The sequence below is a fragment of the Boleophthalmus pectinirostris genome, unplaced genomic scaffold (assembly GCF_026225935.1).
Source record: "Boleophthalmus pectinirostris isolate CB_2022bp ecotype Guang Dong unplaced genomic scaffold, ASM2622593v1 HiC_scaffold_4, whole genome shotgun sequence".
Taxonomy (NCBI): Eukaryota; Metazoa; Chordata; class Actinopteri; order Gobiiformes; family Gobiidae; genus Boleophthalmus; species Boleophthalmus pectinirostris.
The window spans coordinates 4335754-4348369 of NW_026571353.1; the positions used below are offsets into that span (position 1 = coordinate 4335754).

General features: G+C 41.4%; 1 protein-coding gene across 1 annotated transcript; it reads right to left on the reverse strand.

Moving 5' to 3' along the window:
* Positions 1-11411: 11411 nt before the first annotated feature.
* On the reverse strand, positions 11412-12408 carry tcima (transcriptional and immune response regulator a). Its single transcript, XM_020928150.2, has one exon. It carries the CDS (start codon positions 12276-12278, stop codon positions 11973-11975), a length of 306 nt encoding a protein of 101 aa, XP_020783809.1. The 5' UTR covers positions 12279-12408; the 3' UTR covers positions 11412-11972.
* Between the last annotated feature and the right edge of the window lie 208 nt (positions 12409-12616).

Genomic DNA, 12616 nt, shown 5'->3' on the forward strand with positions numbered 1-12616 from the left:
ATGGGATATGTAGTTCCCGATGTTTATGAATTTAAACAAAGGAACTTGTGATTTCACTTAGTTTTTTACCGAATAATTCCATATTTCTGCTCAAATATCTGATGTAGAAAGTCATAAGAAAAAAAAACAAAAAAACCAAAACACTAAAACACTGAATGAGACCAAGTGTTGCCTGGTGCTGCACACTGCATACATTACCTCCCACCAGCCGACGTCACCCATGCTCCCACACAAATATTCTCCATGAAGATACAAATACACAAAATAACACGCACACACAAAGCATCTCTTCAGTGTTTTCCTTGATTCATTCTCTTATGTCTGTTCTCTATGAAATAACACTAAACTGGAGTCATTTGTCTTCATACTTTTTCCAGGACTACTTTGACTTGAGTAGTATGTTTTTGTAGTAACAGTTCTAATCTGGCTCCTCTACCGTTGGGTTATCTGATCCTAGGTCCCCCTCTGTGTGTCTGCTCGGGCTTATCTCACGTTTACTTTGACTGTGCTGCTACACAAACACCCAGTGACTCTGTGTTTTTCGACATGCAAAATAAAAACCCACAGATGTTGAACTGATTATTAAAGGGCACATATGACGCTATTTTCTGATCTCTAATGTCGTTTCCTCCATTACAAACAGACGTGGACTTGTGTTTTGTTTCATTCACATGTTTATCACACTGTGGTGTCTGAGCTTCTGGTGGCATCAGTGTAAGAACCACAGTCCAGGGTGATTTCTTTACATGGAGCTTTATTCCAGTAACACTGAGAAAACAACATCATGGGACAACAAAACTGTCCCACAGCCTCCCACTGACCACTACCACAGTTCAGGTGACCAGGGAGTCCTTCCCCTTTTACAATATGACATAATCCACACATGAGAATCAGTACTCACATATAATCAGTGTTGGGAAGGTGACTTTTCAAAATGTATTCCCCTACACATTACAGATTACATACATCCAAAATGTAGTTTGTAACGGAATCCATTAAGTTACTTAAAGTGAGTAATGTAATCTGAATACTTTGGATTACTTGATTTGCTGTAGAGAAGCAAAGACGAGGAAATCTTCACATAAGACGTTTTGTCTGATAAAAGAAAATAAAAAGCCCAGACTTGACTGAACCAAATTAAAAATATTATTGACAGAAGACGAGGAGACACGTCCACACAGCAGGATTTAGTCCTGTTAAATCCTGTTTTAGACCTAGTTTAGACCTGGTTTAGATCTGGTTTAGACCTGCTTTTAGTCCTGGTTTAGACCTGAGACCTGCCTGTCCTGGTTTAGTCCCTGGTTTAGTCCTGGTTTAGACCTGTTTAGTCCTGGTTTTAGACCTGTTTTAGAGACCTGGTTTAGTCCTGGTTTAGACCTGCTTTTAGAGTTTTAGTCCTGGTTTAGACCTGGTTTAGACCTGTTTTAGTCCTGGTTTAGACCTAGCTTTTAGTCCTGGTTTAGACCTGCTTTTAGTCCTGGTTTAGACCTGCTTTTAGTCCTGGTTTAGTCCTGGTTTAGACCTGGTTTAGACCATGGCAATGGCAATGAGTGGAATTACCAAACAAAAAAAACAAACAAACAAACAAACAAACAAAAAAAAGGGAATAGCCCAAAATGTAAAAACAGGAAAATACCGCTGTGTAATCCATTTATTTCAACCAAGTAACTGTAATCCAATTACCTCTCACTGACACAGTAACTGTAACTGAATACAGTTACTCATAATTTGTACTCTGATTACATAACTCTGGTACATGTAATCTGTTACTCCCCAACACTGCACATAATACACACGTATCAATACAAACATTGAATTTTTCAAATTCCCGACATTTTCCTCAGAATATAAAAATATACATTTTTGTAAACCAAGCCCCCAGCACACTTTCCCACCTGGAGCCAGTATAAACCGGGTGGCAAATTTATGAATCCTACTTTGGCCACACCAGTGTTCCACAAACTCTGCTTCTGATTGGCTGAGCTTCAAGCATCATCTCCAGCAGCAGAGACACAGTTTGAAACGTGAGGCGCCGGCATTTGCTGACAAGTAAGAGGACGTGGGAGCAGCCGATATTGTCTTTCTCCAGCTGACATGATCTGTTATTATTTATGGAACACCCATATTTATATTATTATTTAGGATATTGTAGGTTATATTATTGTTCTTGATTGGCGTCCTACCGTAGGTTAGACCTAGCCTATCTAATATGATTGTTCTCGTTGTAACTGATGAACAGTGTAACTACTGCAGCTAAAGACATGAGCCTGTTACTCAAACATGTGTGAATGAAACAAAACACAACTCCAAGTCTGTTTTTGAGGAGGGAATAACATTAGAACATGACTTAAAGCTCACAAGAGTCGTTTTGAGTCATGTAGAACATTTAACTATAAACCAAGATCAACAAATGTGAAACAGCAAATTCCAGCATAAATTTTGAAATGTTCTCCAGCTCCAGACCTGCTAAGATGTTCTGATGTCATGTGAACACAACCTGTCACAGACACTGGACCAGGATCCATGACTTGAGACAATTTTGAAGAACAATGCAATTGTTATTATCATTAGTTTACAGTGGTTCATGTAGAAAAAAAGTAGCAATAATAGTTGTAGTGGCAAGTAGGCAGCAGCAGCAGCAGCAGCAGCAGCAGCAGCAGCAGCAGCAGCAGCAGCAGCAGCAGCAGCAGTAGTAGCAATAGTAGTAATAGTAGTAGTAGTAGTATCCGTCACACTTGCTGCTCCTTGCACTTCTGATTAGATGCTAAACAACATTTCATTATCTTGTTTTTATACATGTGTAATGACAATAAAGAATCTAATCTAATCTAGTAGTAGTAGTAGTAGTAATAGTAGTAGTAGTAGTAGTAGTAGTAGTAATAGTAGTAGTAAAAGTTCCTTTTTGTTGTCTTGCAAAATGACTCCATATCTGACTTTGTTCTAGGCGACATGAGGTAAATCTGTCATATTCCACATCCACATTTGGAACGAGTCCCAAAATGTTCTAATCGAGCCACAATAAAAGAACAAATGTTCAACACTTTCTGTTTCACTGGTACAAAATGTGCACTTACTGGTGCATTGTTCTTGGTCTCCATATTAAAATGTTTGTTACAGAAAATCATCACAGGGGTAAATATTTAACATTTTAAAGTGAGTTTCTTTGGCTTTAGTGGAGACTGGAAATGAAAGGTCATTTTTTAATCTTTTTTTTTTATCATATTATTTTGAAAGTCTTTAAGTGCACTAATTCATTTTAATGGGAGAGGAGACAATATGGTAGTAATTTTATTTGAACATTTTTTGTCTTTAAATTCAAATTCATCTCTGGTGAGTAAAGGGAATGTGTGTACTAGGTTGAACTAGATTTAACAATTCTACTGGGAGAGCTTTGATGACTGTGTTATATCACCTGCTGGAGCATTGTAAATCATATTTCTTCATAAGATTTTCATGCTTAATAAGGTTCCCATTAGAATCTATAAAAATGTGAAATGCACCAAATCCCCTTTCTCACCCACTCCTCATAACAAACAGATTTTCTTGTGGACAGTACACATGTGTTGTTCCAGACAGGTACATGATGTGGAGTCAAACTGTGTGTCTGTTGGTGGAATGTTGATCATTTGAGTGGTAATATAGAGGTACAGAAGTCAGAGTCAGAAGTCAGATTTAGATATTTTTACACCTCCTCTAACAACACCGTCCTGTTACCATGCAAACAGAATGTACTTCACTAAATGGCACAATAGTTATGATTAGATATAATATTGTGCGTAAATTGTTCCTGAATTTCAGCGCTGATGACATGGGCCGAGTTATTGTGTTTGAAAAACTCACCACTACTTCCTGTTTTTTGTACGTCTCAACTCAAACCACAAACTGCCACAAGCTCCACAAGTGTTTCTCTGTTTTCTGATCCATGTTCTAATGTTTCCTCTTCACAAAAAGACCTGGACTGGTGTTTGGTTTCATTCACACGTTTAACACACAAACCTGCACATTTAAGTAAACTGAGACTAAACCAGGACTAAACCAGAACTGAACCAGGACTGAACCAGGACTAAGCCAGGACTAAACCAGGACTAAACCAGGTCTAAACCAGGACTAAACCAGGACTAAACCAGGACTAAACCAGGACTAAACCAGGACTTAACTAGGACTGAACCAGGTCTAAACCAGGACTAAACCAGGACTAAACCAGGACTAAACCAGGACTAAACCAGGACTAAAGGACTGAACCAGGTCTTAAACCAGGACTAACCAGGTCTAAACCAGGACTTAAACCAGGACTAACCAGGACTGAACCAGGTCTAAACCAGGACTAAACCAGGACTAAAACCAGGACTGAACCAGGACTAACCAGGACTAACCAGGACTAAACCAGGACTAAACCAGTTTAAACCAGGACTAACCAGGACTGAACCAGGACTAAACCAGGACTAAACCAGAACTGAACCAGGACTGAACCAGGACTAAACCAGGACTAAACCAGGTCTAAACCAGGACTATTCCACCAAAACTCAGCCACAATTAGAAAAACATGAAAACTTGAAGCAGTTTTATTATTCTGAAGCTTTAGATTCATGAACTGGGACTCCTCTCCTCGTCTCCTCTCCTCGTCTCCTCTCCTCGTCTCTTCTTCTGTGTAAACTCTCGTGACATGTGTGTGCGGCCGCCGTATCACACGTGCGCGACATGAGCCGTCCTGACGTCACTCTGCGCTGCCCCCTGCCTGCGGACGGGGGAGCTGAACTGGTTCAAACCGGTCTGGAGCTCGGGCCTATCCGCGACCGCAGGAGTCCAGTATCAGAGGCAGATTACAGGCAGGCGTGATCTGCTGTGAGCCTGGAGCGCCGCTAAGCCCTCAGAGCTCGCCCGCCGCCGCCACAGCTCAAGTCAACGTGTGAAGACGCTCAGGTCACCAAAGGTCAACCTCATCTATGTATCAAATCAAAGTGTGTATAGTCCAAAAAAAAAAAAGACTGGAGGTTTGAATCCCGCATAGGCCCAATCTTCTTCATCTACATGTCATTGTCAACATTCACATGATGTTTTTTAATTCCGATTTCATTGTTCTGAATTAAATAGTTTGGAATTAAAATATTCTCCGTCGAGTTTACATGGAAATAATAATTCAGAATTGAGGTTTACATGCAAAACACGTTAAGTCGGTTTTATTTAATTCTGCTTAATGATTGGACAGAGACACGAGCGTGTTTACATCGACCGGAAGAAAACACACACTTCAGCTGCTACCGGCTTTTCTGTCATCTCGGTTTGTCGTTACGACACGGACACAAACATGATCCAAACTTTTTCCGCAGTCGTTCTGATGATAATTATGCAGCAGTTGGAGAATTCTCTCACTACACTTTACGTCTGTCGGCTGAGGAGGAGAAGGAGGAAGAAGACAAAGTGAGTGTGAGGCTGTTCTACCTCAGCCCACTCCCACATCCCGCTCACAAATCCAAAGAGACGTGGATGAAAGTCCAAAGACACGACTGGTGGAGTATGTGCTGAACCATTTTTAAAAGAATAAATATTTACATGATCAAGGAATAAATTAATTTGGCTTTAAAATCAGAATAAACCTAGCCTGATTCATCAGCCGGTTTCACTTCGTGGAAACTGTCTGACCTCGCAGCATTAGAATTTGTTCGCTTGACGGTAGGCGGGTACTTTTTTATTTAAACCAATCGCTGCTATTTGGTCGTGATGTATGTAATGCTCCAGAATCTCAGTGGTGTCTAAGTAATTGCCACCACAACAGCAGACAAAGCAGAGTGAAAATCCTCGATCTGCCAACACAGAATGTCTGTCTTCGTCTGCATCAGGGGTGTCAAACATACCAAGACCTTTAATCTGGCCCTTGGCTGATTTTCTACTCAAAATATTTTAATTATATTTTCTATTAAAATATTGTTAATTTTCTGTGGTGTTTATCACAGCAGCGTCTCCAGCGTCTCTGTACGTGGCCCCTCCCACCAGAGCAGCACAAATGAAGACTTGTCTCTTTCCAAACGCTCTTAAAGGACGATCGTTTTGACTGTTGACCGTGACACCCTCATCAGAAAAATGTCCAACATGAGAAAAGTGGAGCCGAGTGCAGGATTTTACAACAAAAATGACTTATTCCTGTTTGCAAACAAGTTCATGTGAAAACATGGTTTTGAAATTGTATTTTTCTTAAAGTTTCTGGTTGTTCATAATATTATAATATTGTGTTAAAGAAAGAGTTCATCAATTAAAAAAGATTTCTGTAATAGATTTGTGTTTCTCTGCACAAATATTTGAACTTATTGTTATTTTTGGGGTTTATATGACATGAGTTTTCTGATCCAGACACTTTGGGATCAAAGTAGGTTGGAATACGGCCCCTGGACCAAAAAGAGTTTGACACCCCTTTTCTACATCCATCTCGACGCTTTGTTTACTGTTGTGCTGAACCACAAAATGGGCCCAGACAGACACAACGAGTTTGACGTCAGAGCTTCACAGCTCACAGCTGATTGGTCGGTGCACCGTCTACAACTTCCAGGGTTCTTGTAAAGCATCTAGTGTGTTCTGATGCTGACGTAGTTGCTGGAGGCGAGGGTGACACCAGACTGGCTAGAATAAACCACCCACTTACTTTGGAATGAAGTTTAATTCTGAATAAACATTTTCAGGAATGAAGTGTTTACATGGTCTTTTTAAAGTGGAATACATTTTTATTCAGAATGAAATTATTTTGATTCAGGATTAAAGCTCTCATGTAAACATGGCAATTGTAGCGTCCCATTATGTTTGGCTAATCAACAATTCCAACCACACCACCTTTTAAATGACACTTTCCTTAATCATTGACATTCCCTGGGGTTGTGATGCTAACTAGAGGCACTGCTCTGTCTGAAACTCTCACCTTTTTCATAGGACCAATGCTTGTATTGATCAAAAGGCTCTTGAAAGTGTGTTTTTAAAGCAATTCTGCACCTTTCCTTGAGTTTTCAGACCATTTTAAAAATCACAGTGTAGTATTAATTGATATTTTGCAGTGATGTCATGCGAGAGCTGTTTCACATGTATGTGTATATGCTCTACGCTTCCAACACAAACCAATCCAAACTGAACCAGGACTAAACCAAGACTGAACCAGGACTAACCAGGACTAAACCAGGACTAAACCAGGACTAAACCAGGACTGAACCAGGACTAAACCAGGACTGAAACCAGGACTGAACCAGGACTAACCAGGACTAACCACCAGGACTGAACCAGGACTAACCAGGACTAAACCAGGACTAACCAGGACTAACCAGGACTGAACCAGGACTAAACCAGGACTGAACCAGGACTAAACCAGGACTAAACCAGGACTGGACTGAACCAGGACTATAAACCAGGACTAAACCAGGACTGACTGACCAGGACTGAACCAGGACTGAACTAAACCAGGACTAAACAAGGACTGAACCAGGAAACTAAAACCAGGACTGAACCAGGACTAAACCAGGACTAAACCAGAAAAACCAAGGACTGAACCAGGACTGAACCAGGTCTAAACCAGGACTAAACCAGGACTGAACGAGTTATGTAGTATTGTCAAATACCTAAAGCCATAGTATGGAAATCGCTATGGAAACAGAAAAAACTGCATGTGTTCATCAGATTAGAACAACCACAAAAAAATGCACAAGGACACTTTTTCTTTTTTTTCATTTATACATTTTGTGTTGGTCCAAAAGATACAGTATATAACCATGTAACCTTTAGCCTGTAGTAGAAGTAGTAGTGGTACTAGTGGTAGTAATTGTTAGTTGTTGTAGTAGTATTTTTATGACATGTTTTTATATATAGTACTTGTAGTAGCAGTAGTAGTAGTTGTATTTTAATGACATTTTTATATAGTAGTAGTAGTAGTAGTATTTTTTCTTGACATTTTTGATATTTTTATATATAGTAGTAGTAGTAGTAGTAGTAATAGCAGTAGCAGTAGTAGCAGTAGTAGTAGCAGTAGTAGTGGTAGTAGTAGTAGTAGTAGTACTAACTGATGTTGTTGTGTTTTTATGTCATTTTATAAAAGCCTTACAACCATCTATTGTATACAATATATGGCCATGTAGTATTAATAGTAGTAGTAGTAGTAGTAGTAGTAGTAGTAGTAGTAGTAGTAGTAGTACCAGCTGATATTGTTGTTGTTGTTGTAGCCTTACAACCATCTATTCTATACAGTATATGGCCATGTAGTAGCAATAGTAGTAGTAGTAGTAGTAGCTGTTGTTGTTGTTTATTTAATTTTATATAGCCTTACAATCATCTTTCTATACATCATATAGTCTGTAGATAGTAGAAGCAGTAGTAGTAGTAGTAGTAGTAGTAGTAGTAGTAGTAGTAGTAGTAGTAGTAAATAGTAGTAGTAGTAGTAGTAGTATTTTTTGACATTTTTTATATTTTTATATATAGTAGTAGTAATAGTAATAGTAGTAGTAGTAGTAGTAGTATTTTTTGACATTTTTGATATTTTTATATATAGTAGTAGTAATAGTAATAGTGGTAGTAGTAGTAGTACCAACTGATGTTGTTGTTGTTGTTGTTGTGTTTTTATGTCATTTTATAATAACCTTACAACCATCTATTGTATACAGTATATGGCCATGTAGTAGTAGTAATAGTAGTAGTAGTAGTAGTAGTAGTAGTAGTAGTAGTAGTAGTAGTAGTAGTAGTAGTAGTAGTAGTAGTAGTAGTAGTAGTAGTAGCAGCAGCTGTTGTTGTTGTTGTTGTTGTATTTATGTCATTTTACAACCATCTTACAACCATCTATTGTATACAGTATATATAGCCATGTAGTATTAATAGTAGTGGTAGTAGTAGTAATAGTAGTAGTAGTAGTGGTAGTAGTAGTAGCTCTTATCTGGTCTCCTCCTATGCAAACAGGGCCCCTCCCCCTCTCCTCGCCCTGTCGTTGGCTCTGCGGCGCTGATCTGAACTGGTTTACGCCGGTCTGCAGTCGCCACAATGATCCAACGCCTCCCAACGCCCTCCATCCACCCAGCTCACGAGTACTGCAGTATTACCTTACCAAGTACTTCAACACGCACTAAACCAACCCCGGCCTGGAGCGCGAGGGAAAAGGTTCAGGGATGCGAAACTGCCGAGCTGTCGATGAGTCAGCAGGTGGTTGTGTGTGGAGCAGACGTGAACAAAGAAAGAGACTGAGGTGTTCAAGAGTCGCACGAGTCTGAGCAAAAGAGAAAGAAGGAAACAGTGAGAGGGGATTTTTATTTGTTTGGAAAGGGCTGGGTTTACGATATTTCAGAATTCAATATCACGGTTTCAGATAAACACAAAGGGCCTGTGTCTAAGGGTGACTCGTGTTTTTTTGGAAATCAGAAGCAAATTGGAAATCCAAGAATCCAGAACTGAAGCTTTAGTGAAAATGTGGTTTCATCAGAACACGCTGAACTTTGTAACATTTTTGGTTTCTTGCAGATACAGCAGAGATCTTATTGTTTTGTCTGGAAAGTTTCACAGTATGGCATTAAACTATCTACTTTCTATCTTTATGGAGACTAAACCAGACCATGTTACAGGTTAGATCTGTGGAGAGGCGACCCCGCTCACTGTCACAATGTCTGTTTTTCTACTTTCAGTTACAAATATAAGTCAAAGTAGATCTGTTTAAAATCTAAACCAGGTCTGAACCAGGACTAAACCAGGTCTAAATCAGGACTAAACCAGGACTAAACCAGGTCTGAACCAGGACTAAACCAGGTCTAAACCAGGCTAAACCAGGTCTGAACCAGACTAACCAGACTAACCAGGAAACCAGGACTGAACCAAACTAAACCAGGACTAAACCAGGTCTAACCAGACTAAACCAGGTCTGAACCAGGACTAAACCAGGACCTAAACCAGGACTAAACCAGGACTAAACCAGGACTAAACTAAACCAGGTCTAAACCAGGACTAAACCAGGTCTGAACCAGGACTGAAAACCAGGACTGAACCAGGACTAAACCAGGTCTAAACCAGGTCTAAACCAGGTCTGAACCAGGACTAAACCAGGACTAAACCAGGACTAAACCAGGTCTAACCAGGACTAAACCAGGACTAAACCAGGACTAAACCAGGTCTAAACCAGGACTAAACCAGGAAACCAGGAAACTAAAACCAGGACTAAACCAGGTCTAAAACCAGGACTAAACCAGGACTAAACCAGGACTAAACCAGGACTAAACCAGGACTAAACCAGGTCTAAACCAGGTCCTAAACCAGGACTGAACCAGGACTAAACCAGGTCTGAACCAGGACTAAACCAGGACTGAAACCAGGACTAAACCAGGACTAAACCAGGCCTAAACCAGGACTAAACCAGGCCTAAACCAGGTCTGAACCAGGACTAAACCAGGTCTAAACCAGGACCAGGTAAACCAGGACTAAACCAGGAACCAGGACTAAACCAGGTCTGAAACCAGGACTAAACCAGGACTAAACCAGGCCTAAACCAGGTCTAAACCAGGACTAAACCAGGTCTGAACCAGGACTAAACCAGGACTAAACCAGGACTAAACCAGGACTAAACCAGGACTAAACCAGGACTTAAACCTGATCACATTGTGGAACATATGAAGCAGAGTAATGACATGACTCCATAGAAACAAGATGGTAACAGAACCCCCAACCAAAAAGTTCCATAGTGCAACTTTAACCAGTAATCATTTGAAATTTAACCTTTAATGGGCCAAACTGCCAAACCACAGATCCACTTTATACCAAAATATTCTTAGTTTTCGGAAAAAGTCCTGAAAATATTGTAGTAGTAGCAGTAATATCAGTTAGTACTAAAAGCATCTCTTACTCATGGTTAGAGAACATTACACAACACTGCAGCTTCAACGGAATCTGCTTTTTCCATCACAAACACGTTCCTTCCACCGCACGCTCCCCTCCTCGTCTTATTTACAGCAGACACCGAATGTGGGTCAACAAAGAGGGGGTCCCCGACTGCACCGTCATCTCTTATCTCCGTCTCCCCACAGCACCGAGGGACCCCCGGCTGGATTCAACAACACCCACTGCCCCGACGTGATAACTTGTTTTGGAAAATACGATTCACTCGACCCGTTATGACCCCAATTACTTTTGTTTTTGACCTTGTGACCTCTAGATAAGGACAAGATTTCAAACTGGTGACATTTTAGGATGAGAATTCTACTTTTAAATCACCTTTACTTGACCCGTACGACATTGGTTTTTTTTGGATTTCCACGACCTTTGACTTTTCGGGATGAGCTCATTAGTGCGATGTCAGCTTTCAAATTACGCACATTTTTGGGTTAAAACTCTACGTTTAAAGATGTATTTGTGTAATTTCCGTGCTTTGAACGTGTTTGGTGCATGGTGCGAGACAATAAGGAGAGGAAAGGGCATATTTTTGTACACAAGTGAATAATTTATTGTAAAAAAACATTAGGAACGGAGCATCAATTGCAAAAAGACATTGTGCTTGTATGACAACAACAGTGGTCATTTTTACTTCTTCATATGACAAGAGAAGGCGTGTGTTCCGGACAGGCATATTTGAAAATTATGCACACAAAAAATGGATAGGAATAGTAGTACAAAACGTCTTTTACGTCGGCACTGCGTGGGAATGAGTCCGTGCATATTCCAACAGTCACAGTAAAGTCTCTTCGCGTGCACAAAGCGTCACGTGCATCCACAGTTTGAGGGATTCAAGTTTCGAAGGCAATCTCGTAGTAGTATTTCCCTTCACGTTTACGCGCTGGACCGGCTCGGCACCGCGCGTCCACCTCTTGAGCTTTTGGAGAGGTCATTTTACGCATGGCCCAGTCGCTGCCATCCGCGCGTAAAAGTAACCAGTTCACCATTTTACGCACTCAGGGTGACGTCCCCGTAGTGTCAAAACGACGGGTGGGGAAAGTTCGTCTCAGCATCCCGCTTCTAGGAGCTCGTACTGGTCCGTTCGTTCATCGGATTCTGAGCAGCTGGCGAACCATCCCCGCGATCTGCAGAAATTTGTCCTTTTTGCGCTGCTTCAAAGCCATGAGCGCTCTCGACGTCTCCTCCGGGTCGTGGGAGTACGAGAAGATACTCCGTACGCGCTCCTCCGCCTTCATGTCGCCCGTTTTCTGGAAGAGACGCATCACCGCTTCTTGGTTCACGTTCTCGAAGATGTTCCCCACGGCCTTTTTGCGGTGCGCCGTGTCGAAGCGGTTGCCGTACGCGGACGGGGTGACGCGCCGGGACTCGTAGTAGCTGGCGTAGGTCGACATGTTGTTATTGCTGCTGCTGTTGTTGTTCACGGGGCTCGCGTTGCGCTTGGAGACGGTCTGCAGGTCGTCTCTGGTTTTGCGTAAAAGCGCGAGAGCCCGTGGAGAGAGCGCACGGAATGGAGCGGAGGAGCGGAGCGTCGGGCTTTATAGGAGCTGGACTCACGGGGGAAGCCTCTGCCTCAGCTGATCTCATCCCCCAAGCTAAGCCACGCCCACTGCAGGGAGCTCCTCCAATCAGGAAACCCCCAGTGCACAAAGCCACAGAGCCGAGCTGAAATGTATTCATTGTTTACGAGCGCAGAGACAAAGGACACACGAGGATGTAGAAACCATTTGTT